The sequence below is a fragment of the Macrotis lagotis genome, chromosome 2 (assembly GCF_037893015.1).
Source record: "Macrotis lagotis isolate mMagLag1 chromosome 2, bilby.v1.9.chrom.fasta, whole genome shotgun sequence".
Classification (NCBI taxonomy): Eukaryota; Metazoa; Chordata; class Mammalia; order Peramelemorphia; family Peramelidae; genus Macrotis; species Macrotis lagotis.
This window is the reverse complement of record NC_133659.1, coordinates 230790369-230807325: the sequence shown is the minus strand read 5'-3', so window position 1 is coordinate 230807325 and position 16957 is coordinate 230790369. Positions and strand designations below refer to the sequence as shown.

At 34.1% G+C, this 16957-nt stretch overlaps 1 protein-coding gene across 1 annotated transcript in view; it reads left to right on the top strand.

Moving 5' to 3' along the window:
* Positions 1 to 687: 687 nt before the first annotated feature.
* LOC141514348 (myosin-8) overlaps positions 688 to 16957 on the top strand; it is a 51434-nt gene continuing 35164 nt past the window's right edge. Inside the window, exons 1-12 of the mRNA XM_074225114.1 lie at positions 688 to 708; positions 943 to 990; positions 3597 to 3819; positions 8200 to 8343; positions 8449 to 8605; positions 10238 to 10265; positions 10361 to 10472; positions 10565 to 10657; positions 10796 to 10859; positions 13063 to 13161; positions 13254 to 13357; positions 13708 to 13846. Of these exons, the coding sequence (XP_074081215.1) occupies positions 3616 to 3819; positions 8200 to 8343; positions 8449 to 8605; positions 10238 to 10265; positions 10361 to 10472; positions 10565 to 10657; positions 10796 to 10859; positions 13063 to 13161; positions 13254 to 13357; positions 13708 to 13846 (1144 nt within the window). The 5' untranslated portion in view covers positions 688 to 708; positions 943 to 990; positions 3597 to 3615. The remainder of the gene's footprint in view (positions 709 to 942; positions 991 to 3596; positions 3820 to 8199; positions 8344 to 8448; positions 8606 to 10237; positions 10266 to 10360; positions 10473 to 10564; positions 10658 to 10795; positions 10860 to 13062; positions 13162 to 13253; positions 13358 to 13707; positions 13847 to 16957) is intronic.

Below are 16957 nucleotides of genomic sequence, written 5' to 3'. Positions count from 1 at the left end.
CCCTGATAGGTTTCACGATAGGTTTAAATAGGACTGAGGCAGCACCAGGCTGATATGAAGTCAAGAATGAATACTCTTTCCCTAAAAAGAGGAGATAAACCCTTGGAGCCACAGATCATTATTAAAAAACAAAACAGTATTATTTAAGCATGCCAAAAAGGATTTCTGAGACCACAGGATTAGGGTGGTCACAAATAGTACCTTCATCATAACTTTATTTTCTGGTCAAAGGCAATGGAAATAAATCTCGAGTAAAAACAATTAGAGGGGTCCTTGGGACAGCAGAGAGAGGGAAGAATTAAGTACCCTAAATACAAATAGTTCTGGGTAGGCTGTATGGTATCCTAAATTTCCATGGGCATGCATGTTGGAAGTTGCCAACCCTGATATAGCCCATTACTAATTTGCTCAGAGGCCCTCACAAGCTACTGTAAATGATTGCCTTCTCAATGTACTAGAAAATATTCTCTGTCTTTGGATTGGCTGCTGTCAAATTATTTATAGGCAATTGGTTTGCATACTCAAAATGGCAGGGAATATTTCTAATTATATCCAAACATCCCTAATGTCATTAGGAATTATGCTGAGTGTTTAGGTTGCCAAATGTTTTGTCCAAACAAAGGGGAGGTGGCTATGGCAAGGACAGATCCATCTCTATATAAGTGCCCCCAGAGACCTGAGAGTCTCATCTCCCCCAGCAGCCAAGAGGTAAGTGTCAAATGACTTGGGGTTAGAAAGAGAATGGAAGAAGGGAGCCTTGATTCTCATTCTGTTTTGTTTTTCATATCATAGCTTCTGCTATCTTGCACACTCATTTTAATATAAACTGTAGCCAAAATAGATTTTTAATTCCTCTGTCCAGTTTATATCCTTTAGTACTATACTGTGTACTTTATTTTGGTAAGTACTTCAGTAACACGGATTTGCTCTTTTATTTTCTAGTACTGACTATTTTTCAAGGTGTATCTACTTCATCTGGCACTGAAAGAGGTAAGATCTATCTTATTAATCTTCTAAAATGCTATTAAGTTTAGTCCTTGATGTATTTATCTATCAACTATACAAATCATTTAAAGGATATAAAGCTTGTAAATGCTTAATGTTGACAGTGTGTTGCTCAGATATTTGTATAATATGTTTTAATATTATAGGACCTGTTCACAGAGAGCAATAGTAGGACTTCAAGTGGACTCAGATTAATTGGTTTAATAAATTATTCCACTTTACTTTCCTATTACAAAAATGCTTTGGATGCTACAAATATTTTTCAAGGTATTTTCTTTAACGAGTCCTAGAGTAACATTCATCTAATCTAAAGTGCCTTTTTCATTTAGTAGATGCTAAATAAATGTTTAATGAATGAATAATTGGGGATGAATTTCACGAATGTAAACATAAATTCATTTAAGTCTCAATTTAAAAAAGTAATATAGGTACTATTGTTGATTTTTCATTGGATAATGTTTGTTTAGTTAAAAATGTTAAGAACATTCTGTGATTTTACTTTTAATTTTTAATTAGATTAATGATTTTAGTGATTTAGGGAATTCCTTTGAAAGAAATCTTCTCCTCCTTTGTCATTTATAGACCTAGAGAATTGTCCAGGGAACTGAGGTGAAGTGAAGTGACTTGCCCACAGACAGAAACACAGTCTCTCTCTCTCTCTCTCTCTCTCTCTCTCTCTCTATATATATATATATATATATATATATATATATGTATATATATATACATATGTATTTATATATATATATATACATATATATATATATATATATATATATATATCAGAGGCAGAATGTTAATATAGGTCTTCCTCTTGTTTTGCCAAACCACCTCTCTGAAATATTGTTCAGTCATTTTTCAACTGTACCTAACTCTTCATGATCTCATTGGAGTTTTCTTGGCAAAAATACTGGAATAGTTTGCCATTTCCTTCCCTAGCTCATTTAAGGGTTAAGTGACTTGCCTAGATCACACTAGCATCTGAGGATGGATTTGAATTCCAACTCTAGATCTGGTACTCTATCCACTGCGCTATTTCACTCCACCTCTGAAATAACTAAGATGAATCTTGGCCCTTTCTCAGGACACTTGAAATAATTACTGGGGCTGAGTTTCTACATATTTTTAAAATAAAGAGTTTGAACTAGTAATTCTTTTCAATCTATTCCAAATGGAAAAAAATTAAAGCCATTTATTTAAGTTTGGGGAAAGAAGGGGAAAGAGAATAGTCATAACGACAGTTCAATGTAGCATTTGTAGTGAAAAGTCTTATTTTGTACTTTTTCCAATCAGAAAAAGAAAATATAAAATTATCATCTGTGGAATTCTCATCCTTTTAATACCATAGATTTAATAACTTATTAGTGGAATCCTCAGTGAGATGGAAAATCAAAGAAGAGTATCATGAAGGATTGTATGGAATTAAGGAGAAGCCAAACACAGTTCAACCACAGTTCAACCACAAATGATATAGTGTGCTACAAATAAAGTTAATTGTTCAAAAAAAGGGAAAACTCAACTTCAATGGAGTGCCAAATGTTACTATAAAAATAAGTTATTAGATAGCGAAATAATTACATACTTATCATGAAGCTTTAATAGAACAAAAATGTTTAATCTCAAAGCTACTGTGAATATCAACTTCCTTTTCCATAAACCTCAATCTTTCCTATTGTAGCATGTTACTTAAAATCAGAAAACCTTCAAAAACAGGAAATAATTATAATTGCTCCAAAATAATGTCCTATGAAATTAGCTGGTGATCTTTTTACTTTTATATATAAAGAAATTTGATATGATATGATAAGATGATATAATATGCTGTATTATAACATAATGTAATACAATATAATACAGTGTGATATAGTATAATTTAATTAATATAATACAATTTAATATAATATAATATGATATTTTAAATCATATTCTCCTGGACTGTTGCTCATCTAAGCCTAAGGAAACAAGACATAACATCATGGGGGTTAGAACTTTAGAACCCCCCCCCCAATTTTCTATAAGGAAACAGACCTAAGGAGGGAATAATTGCAAAGATATCTGGGATTCAAATGCTTCTCATTCCAAATTCATCATTTGTTCCATTAAACCACATTGCCTCCCCTTAAGTAATATGGGAAAGAGATTTATAGCTTACTAAAAGTGAAGCCCCAAGTTAGCATCTCATTTCATACTAATCCTTTGAGTTCTCTTGGCACTAATGAAAAGTAACTTGGTTACTGAATTCTAGCCAGAGCTCCAGTTCTTGGTATCATAGATTTAGACTTGGAGGAAATCTTTAGGAACAATTATACTAGGGGATCTTAACCTGGGGTTCTGTAAATTTGAATGGGAAAAATTACATTTTTATTTTCACTTTGAAAATTAGATTGCCTTCGATTATTAATTTTTTTTAGAAACAGGAACTATATTATTCTGACTGCCAAAGGGGTCTATGAAACAAAAAAGGGTAAATGACTCTGTTCAAGACCAATCCTTCCCAGGAAACTGGGGTTCAGGAAGGTTATCTTTCACATTTACTTCATTTTACTCATTACTTATAATTTTTTTTCCTTTCGTTTTCCTCTCCCTAGCAGAATTCTCTAAATTGCAGCCATGAGTTCAGATTCCGAAATGGCCGTTTTCGGAGAGGCTGCTCCTTACCTCCGAAAATCTGAGAAGGAGAGAATTGAAGCCCAAAACAAACCTTTTGATGCTAAAACTTCTGTCTTTGTGGTGGAACCCAAGGAATCCTATGTGAAAAGTACCATACAGAGCAGAGAAGGGGGGAAAGTGACTGTGAAGACAGAAGGTGGAGCCGTGAGTAAAAATATAAAGGGAAAAGTAACACCTTAGGAGTCTATTCTATTCCTTTTGTTCACAGATTCCTAAGCAGCAGGCTATTTAGAGATTTATAATTATTTGTATAGACTTTTTACTTATTACTCAGAGCTAATCACTGGCAGAATCAAATCTCCTGACTTCTTTTTTCAACCATTAGGAACCCTGTGTTAGACAGCTATGCATAGTAACATTATTCATGTATATATGTATGAATTCACTGAAGTCTCCTGGGACACGTACAAAGATCCTTTGGATGCAATAGAATCCACTATTGTAGCTTCACAGCATTACTTAGTAAGATCCCAAGTGGTTACCACTATCATGTCTCCATAGTTACAGTTTTTTTTCTGAGCAGGAAGAGGAATATAACCCATAGCGGAACCTCCCCAAATCAGTGACCCTACTACGTGACCTTAGTTGCACAAAAATGAATATATTTATTGAATACCTACAGCATGTAGACTACTTTGCTAGACCCTGGAGGAGATCCAAAAATTAGATAAGAAATGAATTCTGTCTTCAAGGAACTTAGTATTTTATGTGATATGATGCTCACATAGGTTTTATACGATTCTCATAGGGTGATATAATTCTCCAGCATTCCTATGGTCTCTTCAATACTGGATATTCCCTTAACAAATGCAGATCACAATTGATGGCCATGATACATCTACAATAATCTGTGACAAATTCATAGTGCAACATGGAATAAATGTCCAAGGGAGGAATTATGGAAAGTTTCATGGGAAAAGAAGACATTTGCATTGAGTTTTAAAGAATTTATAGAAACTGAATAGGCAAAGAAAAGAAAGAAGAATAATAGTGAATAATAATAATAATAATAGCATGGTGGAATAATAATAGGAAACACTCTGGTTCAGGAGATTTTGATTCAAATATAACTATAAATTCTTAGTAGCTATTTGTCTGATTGTTTAGTTGTTTCAGTCATTCTCATTCTTCATGACCCCACTTAGAATTTTCCTGGCAAATATACTAAAGTGGTGCTATATCCTTTCCAACTAATTTTACAGAATAGGAAATTGAGGCAAACTTGCCCAGAGTCACACAATTAATAAGTATCTGAGGTCAGATTTGAACTCATAAAGACAAGTCTTCCTGTCCCCAATTCCAACACTTTATCCACTGCACTCCCAGCTTCCTTAATTACTTGCACTTATAGAATTAAATATATTTTTGTCTGATTTATTGTAAGAATGGTTTATTATTGCTTACTTAAAACATGTAAGAATATTCCTTGAATTTTTTGGGATTTGGACTGCACTTTTGATCTCATTGGTTTAGGAAATCCCAATGAGGGAGATTAGCACCTGCTAGGCAGATTTCAGTCTCAGCCTGGGACACTGGAAGAAGAAACCAGAGCCAAAAAATGTATTATTGGCCAGAGAGGCCCCAGGTCTTCCTAATTTGTCAGAAGCAGTTTCCTTCTTACCTCAGAGACTTTTTGGGAAGAATTTGTTTTGTAACCTTTAAAGTACATGTAAAAATATAAATTATTACTACTTAAGTCATAGATAAGAGTGTGAACAGTGAGAAGAGAGCACAGAGCATGCATGTTCTGGAGATAGATCAATTTGTTCAGAGTATAAAGAATGTGGAGAGAAGAAATCTAAGTCTGGAAGAGTTAATCTGGATCCAGATGGTAGGGGGTCTTGAATGACTGTCAACTTTTCTTGGGCAGTGAAAGAGAGCTGCTAAAGTTTTTTTTTTAAGAGGAGCTGAACAGGTGTAAGAGTAAAAATTTTTATGAGGCATAGGTTGGAGTCAGAACAAAGTAGATGTGCTGTACCTTGTTACAATTTCTGTCATCTTTACCCTGTGAGAAACTTCTAAACCTTATCATCTCTCCTTAACTCCTCATGACTCCCCTTCCTCCCCAACCCCACCTTTTGAGCTGATACTCTTGCCTCATATTTCACTAAAAAATAAATAAAATTGAGGCCATTTTCAAAGAATACCCTCATATCCTTTTCTCCTCTTTTCACACAATTCAGATACCTTACTTAATATACTATCTCCTTTGCTTCTGTCTCACATGAAGAGGTAGCCCTTCTACTTGCCAAGGAAGACCCCTCTAAATATAAAAATGATTTTATTCTTTCTTAACTTCTCCAGCAGATTGCTCCCTCTGTCATTCCCATTTCTCACTTATCTTCAGTTTATCCCTGTCAACTGACTTGCTGTCAGTGTATGTGTCCATGTCTTTCCTGTCTTCAAAACCACTCACTTGATGTGTCCATGCCCACTATTCTTTTGTATCTCTTGTCTTAATGCCTTTAGAAAATCACTTAGAATCAGGAGTCCTTCTTCTATTTTCTTTTTAACCATTCTGCTTGCTAGTTTCACATCTTACTAGTTTCATTCAACCAAAACTGCCTTCTCCAAAGTTATCAGTGATCTCTTAAGTAGTAAGTCTAATGACCTTTTCTTTTTTCTTTTTTTTTTTTGTAGGTTTTTGCAAGGCAAATGGGGTTAAGTGGCTTGCCCAAGGCCACACAGCTAGGTAAATATTAAGTGTTTGAGACCGTATTTGAACACAGGTACTCCTGATTCCAGGGCCGGTGCTTATCCACTGCGCCACCTAGCTGCCCCTCTTTTTTTTTTTCAAGGCAATGGGATTAAGTGTTTTGCACAATGTCACACAACTAGGCAATTATTAAGTTTCTGAGGCTGGATTTGAACTCAGGTCCTCCTGACTCCAGGATCAATGCGCTATCCACTGTCCCACCTAATTGCCCCAATAACCTATTCTTAATCTTCATCTTTCTTGGACTATGTTGCTTCTATCACTATTACTCACACTTTTTCCCTTGATACTCTGTTCTCTCTAAGTTTTTATGATTCTGTACTTTGCCAGTTATATTCCTGAGTCTTCACCAAAGTTACATCTGCTGAATGTTGGGGTCTCCAAGCTTTTGTCCTTAGCTATCTTCTCTTCTCCTTCTCTGCTATTTTCCTTGATGATCGCATCAACTCCAATTATTTCAATTATCATCTATCTCTGTGTAGATGACACTTAGATCAATTACCCATTATCATCATGATTGCTAACATTTAACAATTATTTAGTATGGGCCAGGCATTGTGTTGCCTTCTACAATTATTAACTCTCATTTGATCTTCACAACAATCCTAAGAGGTAGATGCTATTATTATCCTCATGTAATAGATGAGGAAACTGAGGCAAACTGAAGTTAATTGACTTTCCAAGAGTCACATAGCTTGTACAAATCTGAAGCTAGATTTGAACTCAAATACATACTGACTACAGAGCCAGTCTCTAATCACTGCAACAGCAGGCTGTCTAACCAGTTAACCTAGTTAGCCCTATCCTCTCTGCTGCTCTTTAATCTTGCATCCACAACCTCCTGTTGAATATCACAAACTGGATGGCATACTTAGATCTTAAACTCTATGTGTCCAAAATTGAACTTGTCATCTTTTTCCTCCACACTTTCCTTTTATTCTCAAAGTAATGACCAGCCTCGTGATCATTCAACTTGGTGTCCTCTTTAACTCTTCACTCTCTCTCTCACCATCCTTATCCAATCTGTTGCCACATCCCCTTCTCTCCTTCGATTCTGTTTCTCTTTGATACATATCCTCATCATCTCCTACCTAGACTATCTCAAGTTTGATCAACCTGCCACACATTTTTACCCCACTCCTATCCATATTCCCCCAAACTGCCACAGTGACCTACTTCCTAAAGAAACGATCTAACCATTTCACTCAACTTCTTAAATTCCAGCACCTTCCTCAAGAGTTAAAGATTAAATTCCCCATTTGACTTTTAAAGCTCTACCATCATTCTATCATTCCATGCTTCTCACACTTTGTTCCCTTCCATAATCCAGAAACATTAACCTTCTTGCTATTCCTTGAACAAGACACTCCATGCATTTTCTTTGATTGTTTTTCATGGCAAGAATTCTCTTCCTTCTCATGTTCCCTTCTTGACTTCCTTGGCTTCTTTCAAGATTTTGCTAAAACCCTGCCTTCTTCAAGACACTTTCCTATGTTTATCTTAATCATACATAGTTGTTTGCAATTTGTCTCCATCATAAGATTGTGACTTTCTTGAGGGCATGACTTCCCCCCCCCTTTTTGTATCTCTAGCTCTTAGCTTAACTTACTATATGTCTGACACATAATAAGTGATTAATAAATGTTGATTTGACTTTACTTGACTTCAGTATTAGACATTCAAATCCAGCTTTCCCTATTCTTTTTTAGAAGCTGATGGCTTCAATGTTTAAAAAAGGAAAAGTCACATTCCCAAAATGCCTCAAATTGATTAGTTGATACAATGTGTCCTCTTCTTTTCTTTGTCAGACTCTCACAGTGAGGGATGATCAAGTCTTCCCTATGAACCCTCCTAAATATGACAAGATTGAGGACATGGCCATGATGACTCATCTGCATGAACCTGGGGTCCTGTATAACCTGAAAGAGCGTTATGCAGCCTGGATGATCTATGTAAGTGCTCTAAGCAATTCTTTTCATTTGCCTGATGTCTCTGAAGAATCACTATTCTACAAGCTAGAAGCCATTGAATTAATATAATTTCCTGATTTCTTACAGACCTACTCAGGCCTCTTCTGTGTCACTGTCAACCCCTACAAGTGGCTGCCAGTGTATAATCCAGAGGTGGTGGCTGCCTACAGAGGCAAAAAGAGGCAGGAAGCTCCTCCCCACATCTTCTCCATCTCTGATAATGCTTATCAGTTCATGTTAACTGGTGAGGAATTTATCTCTTTCAATATAAATCACACCTATTTTCATCAGAACACTTCTGTAAAATATCACTTTTATCACTATACCACAGGTAAAGTAAGTTCAGAGAAGGTAAATGGCCTATGGGACATGGCACAACTACCAAGTATCAGAGTTATGATGTGACTTCGAACCTCTCCTCATTTTAACTATAGTACATGGTATCTTTCTCATGTACATTAATCCTGAAAATTATATCCTCCAAAAATATTCTTAAAATCTTAAGTTTTTCGAAATAGCAGATTTAGCCCTCCTCTTTCAAACCTCAAATGTGCCAGCTACCCATTTCTGATATGAACAGCTAGTTGTCTCATTCTAGTCTATGATTCATCATTGTTCAACTAGAGAAATTATTTCTAGCCACAAAGGACTGCTACCATTATACTACTGATAGTTTGTAGCTATTCCTTAATAAGAATGTGCTTTCTTTTCAAGAAATTAGACTCTCAGGAGCAGCTAGGTGGCATAGTGGATAAAGCACCAGACCTGGAGTCAGAAGTACCTGGGTTCAAATCCAGTCTCAGACACTTAATAATTACCTAGCTGTGTGGCCTTGGGCAAGCCACTTAACCCCGTTTGCCTTGCAAAAACCTAAAAAAAAGAAATTAGACTCTCTCAGAAAATTTGTGGTGCCTTGGAAAGTACCTTGTCAAATCCCATCTTTCAAGCTTCCTACCTGTGTGACCTTGAGTAAATTATCTCACCTCTCTGAGCCTCAATTTCCTTTTCTATAAAATAAAAGGGTTGTAATATATATATATATATATATATATATATATATATATTTTCTTTCAAGTTCTAGAACTATAATCTGTGATTCATGATACCATATGCATGTATCTTATTCAAACCTTTAACACTTAGAAAATCATAAAGGTTTTAGTGATAGTTTCAAGCTCCATTTTTTGTATTAAGAAAATTGACATTTAAAGATTTGAAACTGATCACCAGTTATTGACAGAATTAGGTATCTAGACTACTCATTTCCACTATTCCATGTAAATTATGCTTGACATACATGAAATATTATACATGTATGGAGATGGAGATGGATCCTGGAAAATCTTTATTCACTCTCCTTATATCCAGAAACAAATTCTAGCCAAATTTATTTTCTTTTCAAATATCAGATATGTTAACACTAATGATAAATTTTCTTTATATTGCTTTTAAAATGAACCTAATATATTTGCATGCCATTTATTTTAAATCCAGAGGTTGCATAAGAATATAAGAGTGTTATTATGGACCAAGCAATGGCCTAGGTGCTGAACATATAGAGATATGATTAAAACAATTCTTGCCTTCAAGGGTTCTTCAAGTTGAGGACTGTATAACAACTTATTCAAGATTCAATAAATGGAATTTTAGTTTAGTATAAGTTAATTTTATTCATTTCAATATGAAGTTGGTAATTAGAAGTTAATAAGACTATATATATGCATACATAAGTATATACACATGTGTATTAACATGTTTTCACACATGTGAATATTAAAATATATAAGCTCTTTTGACACTAAATTATTTCAGAGACCTTTATGCTAAATGTCAATTTTTTACTATCAAAAACAAATTAATCTCACTTTTTTCATAGACCGTGAGAATCAGTCAATCTTGATCACGTAAGTATATTTTATGCATTTTGTACCTATTTTTCAAGTTATATTGGTTGTATAGTTCAAGGGTCTGAACTGCTTCATTCATTTGGATTTCACAGTGGAGAATCTGGTGCTGGAAAGACTGTCAATACCAAACGTGTCATCCAATACTTTGCAACAATTGCAGTTACTGGGGAAAAGAAGAAGGATGATTCCTCGAGAAAGATGCAGGTAGGTCCATTACCAAAGTCAAGTTAAAAGTCTCTCCTCAGGCTCTCAGGTATATGTACAAATGCACAAAAAAAATGTTTCTTCCTTTTAAGGGGACACTAGAAGATCAAATCATTAGTGCCAACCCCCTGCTGGAGGCCTTTGGAAATGCCAAAACTGTGAGGAATGACAACTCATCTCGTTTTGTAAGTTTCTTGGTTACTAAGACTCTTTCAGACTATTCTTAAGGGTTAGAGCTGCCATGTCTATGAATTTATGAATTCTGATAACTTTATAATATTTTGTTTTCTTACAAATTTATAGATCTTTTTTCCCCTCTCAAGGGTAAATTCATCAGGATCCACTTTGGTACCACGGGGAAACTGGCTTCAGCTGACATTGAAACATGTAAGGAAGACGAGAAGTTAAAATATTAATTGTTTTTGGGGGGGTTGGGGTGAAGGAATTTCATTTAAGATCTTTTTGATCCTGTAATCTATAAATTACCAACCTGCTTAAAAAAATACTACCTGTGATAAACATATTTATCTTCCCCATGTGTGTCTACTAGAACTACCCACAAGATCTCCAGATAGGATACTGCCACTCAGGGAATTCTGATATAACCAGAAAAGTCTAGACTTGGAATCAAAATACCTTTACCTGACAGATCTTAACTGATCAGAAGGATACTGGATGGATGTAAATTTTCAGAAGACTCAGACTATGTCTGAGTTAAAAGTTATAGGCCATCCTTTTCAACAAGCATTTCAACAATTCAGCAGACATTAATTATATTCCTACTTTGAGAATACAAGGACAAAACTAGAGGAATTTAAAATGGGCTTTTTTCTTAGGAGATTTCATATTATATGCATATGTACATATATATAATGTACATATATACACACACACATATATATATATATTAATTATTCTTATAAGGGAAGTTTTTTGCCCCAGAAGTTACCTTAGGAAATTGACATTGAGAGTCAACTTTAATAGATGATGCCTTTAGCATTTCATTCAAATGCTAACAACTCTCTATATCAAAAGCTCAAAGAAAGAAGAAATGAATCTATATGTCAAAAAGCATTTTTATAGCAACTTTTTTTGGTAGGAAAAAAGTTGGAAGCTAAGGAAGTTCCCATTAATTGAAAAATAGCTGAACAAGTTAAAGTATATGAATGTGATGGAATGTTTTTGTACTGTAAGAAATGATGACAGGAGGGGAGGGGGCAAAGAATGAAGGGAGGGAGAAAAATGTGGAACTCAAAATCTTACCCAAAAAATGAATGTTGAAAACTATCTTTGCATATAGTTAGAAAAATAAATAAATAATTTATTTAAAAAATTTTAAATGATGATGGGGTCACTTCAGAGAGATTCAGGAATACTTGTATGAATTGAAGCAGACTGAAGTGAGCAAAACCAGGAGAACAACTTATATAATGACAACAAGAACTCTTATTTCTCACACTCATGGACTCATGGTGAAAATTGAGGTGTTTTCTTGATATGGAAATTATTTTTCTTGACAATAATGTACATGTCTGAAACAGAGGCTTTCTTTTTCTTTCTTTCTAAATGTTGGGAAGGAAATAGCAGTTAAGCAAAGGTAGATTTTCATTGCTTGAAAAAAAAATAAAATGTAATATAAAAAGGCATCAAGTCTTGTGACTAAAATAAGAGGAGAGCAAATGGTAATCATAAGGCTCCACTGGAAGATCCACTAAGGCCAAAGAACTAGAGGCAGATCTTAAGCTCATTTTTAGGGGCAAATTAGAGAAGGTATGAAAGAGCTATTATCTGCAATCTTGGATCCATGGAAGTCTATGGATAAGATCATAAATAACTGTAATGTTAGTTCTATTCAATTATGTACAAATATATTTCTTAATTTTAAAAAATTCCCAAATAGGGATGTGGAAGTAGAGAATAAAGCTATTCTGAGAAAGATATTCTTCATTGCCTAACATCCAGAGTATCACTGAGCAATATTTGGTGGAAAATCCTGAATTGATAGGGACTGTGGGAAATTTACATTTAATCCCATGATATTATTCATCTGGAAAACTCTGGGACCATTATGATACCTTCCAACTATAAGTGAAGACATAGAAATCCCATGAATATCTTTATGTTAATCCATGAGATATTTTAATTACTATCAGAAGCTATCTTCCTCCAATAGAAATGTACTCATTTAAATACTCATACTAGTGAACAATACTTGCTAATTCAAATATTGTTATTCTCATTTTTAAAATTAGTAAGATGTGTTGATTTGCATACAGTCATATATGGCTAATAAGTTAATAATTTATGACCTGAATTAAAATTTTATTCTGCATCAAAATCCAATGTGCTTTCCACAATTAGCATGTGAATCCAATTATGGTATTTCTTCAATGCTATTGTAATTTAAAAAATTGACAGCTTAAAAAAAACTACATAATTATTCCTATCAAGCATACATTGTACATTGTATATTCATTGTCTTTGTGTATATCCCACATAATTTGGAAATATTTTATTTCTTTTTTTTTAATTTCTGTAAACTTCAAATTTGTTTAAGCTTGCATTTTTCTCCATTTATTTGTTATTTCAGATCTGCTAGAGAAGTCTAGAGTTACTTTTCAGCTAAAGGCTGAAAGAAGCTATCACATTTTTTATCAGATTACATCCAATAAGAAGCCAGAACTAATTGGTAAAGCAATATTTTACTTTATTACCTGGGAACTAATAATCCCAATAACAAGTTCAAACTTAAATAATATGCTCTGTTCTTTATGTGCTTAGAGATGCTTCTGATCACTACTAATCCATATGATTACGCCTTCGTCAGTCAAGGGGAGATCACCGTTCCCAGCATTGATGATCAGGAAGAATTGATTGCCACTGATGTAAGTAACACAAAAAATAGTGGGTTATCTTTCTAACATGAAGTTGATGGCATTGACTCACTGTTAATACAAAAGATATGTATGAGTTGTTTTTCAGTTGTACTAGAAGATTTTGTTGGTAAATTCATATATTTATATCTAACTTTACTGTGACTGCCTTGTGACATCCCTTTGGATGTTGTTTTTAGCCATGTAACATTTTGGGGGTTTTTTGCCATGTAATACATCCTATGTGACAAATTCATGACATATCATTCCTTATACTTAAGTAAATCGATAAATTCACTAAAACAAAGTGAAATATTGAGAGCACTATAACTGATCGCTGTCATATTTCTTCTTTTTTACAGAGTGCTATTGATATCCTGGGTTTCACATCAGATGAAAAAGTATCCATTTACAAGCTTACAGGGGCTGTCATGCATTATGGGAACATGAAATTCAAGCAAAAGCAACGAGAGGAACAAGCTGAACCAGATGGTACTGAAGGTACTAAATAACTATCCATTTGACTTTATATTCTTCAAAATCAAATAGAAATTAATTCTTAATTCATCATCATTGAATCTATATGTAAATACAAACACACACATATATCACATAACTAATACTGGGTGGGGGGGTGATTCAATGGCATCATAATGCATAGACCACTGGACCTGGAATCAAGAAGACTCATTTCCTGAGTTCAAATCTGCTTAGACATTTATTAGCTGGGTGATCCAAAGATGTGTGACCCTGTTTGTCTCAATTTCTTCATCTATACAATGAGCTGGAGAAGGAAATAGCAAACCATCTTTGCCGAGGAAAACCCAAATGGGGCCACAAAGAGTTGGATGTGACTGCAGTGACAACAAAACCAATAATTTATAGTGTGTATGACTGATGAAATTGATCAGATGAAAGGTTCTACATGTTAAACTTGGAGTCAGGCAAACTTGAATAAGAATGATATCACTATGTACAAGCCACTTAACCTCAGGCAGCTTACTTAGATTTATCTACTGAGTTTTAAACTGATGAACAGACCCTCATTAGTCCACAATGACAAAATCTCTTTCTTCAGATTTGTATAGCCTTTATATATAATATATACAAATATACACATACTAGATATGTGGATATATATATGTACATTTATTTCAATAAAACAGGTATGAATGCAAGGGGGTGTTGGAATGATTTCATACTTGGATAGTCAATTGTTAAATTTTTAGCATGAGCATTCATACTTTATAAATCAAAAAATGCTGAAGATTTTTGATTGATTAAATTTAAGAAAATTGTGGTTAAAACGTTAATAATGCAGAATAAAATTTTAAATGTACCTAAAGTAATTTTTTGAGATTTGGCGGTTAAAAATTCATCAGCACATTAATATAAGAATGTACATATGTTGAACACCAGAATCTAATAATTCAGGAATATCTGGGTTTTTCCCAGGGTGGAAAAATTGAGATGGTATAGATAAACCTAGTGCTTACTCTTCCCCATCCTACCCCAGTGCCAGTCCCAGTAACAGTGGTATCTTTGTAGCAGGATGCATCTCTTTCAATAGTATAAATCTTATAGTATTGCTGGGGGGTTAAGGTCATCTCATATCACTTGCTCCTTCATATCACAAAGGAAAAAATATTAGTTATAGCATTGCTGAAAACCAAAAATAGACCAGTATAAATATCAAGGAAGAAAAAGAAAATGACCTGATATCTAACATTTAAGGTTATTTTATTTTATATTCTTAAATTTAAAGTATACTCCAGAAAATAGGTTTTACATTATTGTATCTATAAAACCTATATCAAATTGTTTACTATCTTAGGGAGGGGGAGAGAAGAAAGGAAGGGAGAAAATTTGGAACTAAAAATTTTATATAAAATGAATGCTAAAATTTGTTTATGTGTGTAATTGAAAAAAATATTTTAAAAACATACTCCAGAGATTCACTACAAAATTATTTCCTCTCTATAATATTTCATTCAAAATCTTTAATTTTTCTCTTAGCTCTAAAGCTAAGCTCATATTATCCCTCTTTTCTCTGAATCATTTATACCAATTATTGTCTATAAACTTATTGGGTATTTAATATTACGAGCTATAATTATTTAAGAATAAACTCTTCAGGGGCAGCTAGGTGGCACAGTGGATAGAGCACCAGCCCTGGAGTCAGGAGTACCTGAGTTCAAATCTGGCCTCAGACACTTAATAATTACCTAGCTGTGTGGCCTTGGGCAAGCCACTTAACCCCATTCATTGCCTTGAAAAAACTAAAAAAAAAAAAAGGAATCAACTCTTCAGAGAAAAAAGCTATACATAGAACACATTTTTAATTTAATCTGAATTATTAATATTTTATCCATCACTTTCTTAGGTCCAAACCATCAACAAAATAATAAGCCAAGCCTTGATTTGTAATGTATCAATTTCTGAGATGCAATCCTCACAATGAAAATTTAACAATCTACTCTCACAAAGACACTCAAATTGGTACCAGCACTCCCCAGCTAGAATAGACCATAGAGATCATCTAGTACAACTCCCTTATTTTACATGTGAGAAAACAGGCCAAGAATGATTTGCCCAGAGTCTTAAAGTAAACAAATAGCAAAGCTAGAAATATAACCCAGGTCCCCTAGATCCCAGGAAAGTGTTAGTCGCTACAATGAAGAAACATGTGTGTGAATATGTTTACATGTGTAAACATGAAACATGTGTGTGTATATATATAATATTGTTATATAATACATGTGTGTCTGTATTATATACACATAAATACATATTTGGGGCAGCTAGGTGATACCCTGGATACAGTGCTGGCCTGGAGTCATGAAAATTCATCTTCATTCAAATCTGGGCTCAGACACTCACTAACTTCATGGCTCTGGGCAAGTCATTTAACACTTTTTGCCTTAGTTCCTCATTTATAAAATGATCTGGAGAAAGAAAGGACAAAACATTGCAGTTTGTATGTCAAGAAATCCCCAAATGTCAAAAGAGTTGGACAGAATAGAAAAAAAGTCTGAACAACATTGTATATAAAACAGATAAATAGATGATAGATAGATGATAGATGATAAATAGATAGATAGATAGATAGATAGATAGATAGATAGATAGATAGATGATAGATAGATAGATAGATGATAGATAGATACTTGGATGATAGATATGAAATGTGTATAATTTGACAGGATAACTCCAACAACAGGAAGCTAAATGACACAATGAATGGAACACTGGGTTTGGAATCAAGAAGATTCATCTTCATGAGTTCAAATCTGTCCTCAGATATTTACTAGCTATGTGATACTGGTCAAGTCACTTAACCCTGTTTACCTCAGTTCCTCATCTGTAAAATGATTGGGAGAAGGAAATGGCAAACCACTTCAGTATCCCTACTAGCAAAACTCAAAATATGGTCACAAAAAACTGAATACAAATGAAAAAATGACTGGAAGCAATTCACTAATAACTGGGAATAGGAGGGAATAATGTGATTATTAATCTCAATTAATGATAATGATTATAATGATGATGATTATGATGAAAACTATGACAACCCCAAGGATATTAGGGGAAAAAAGCAAGACAAAAACACAT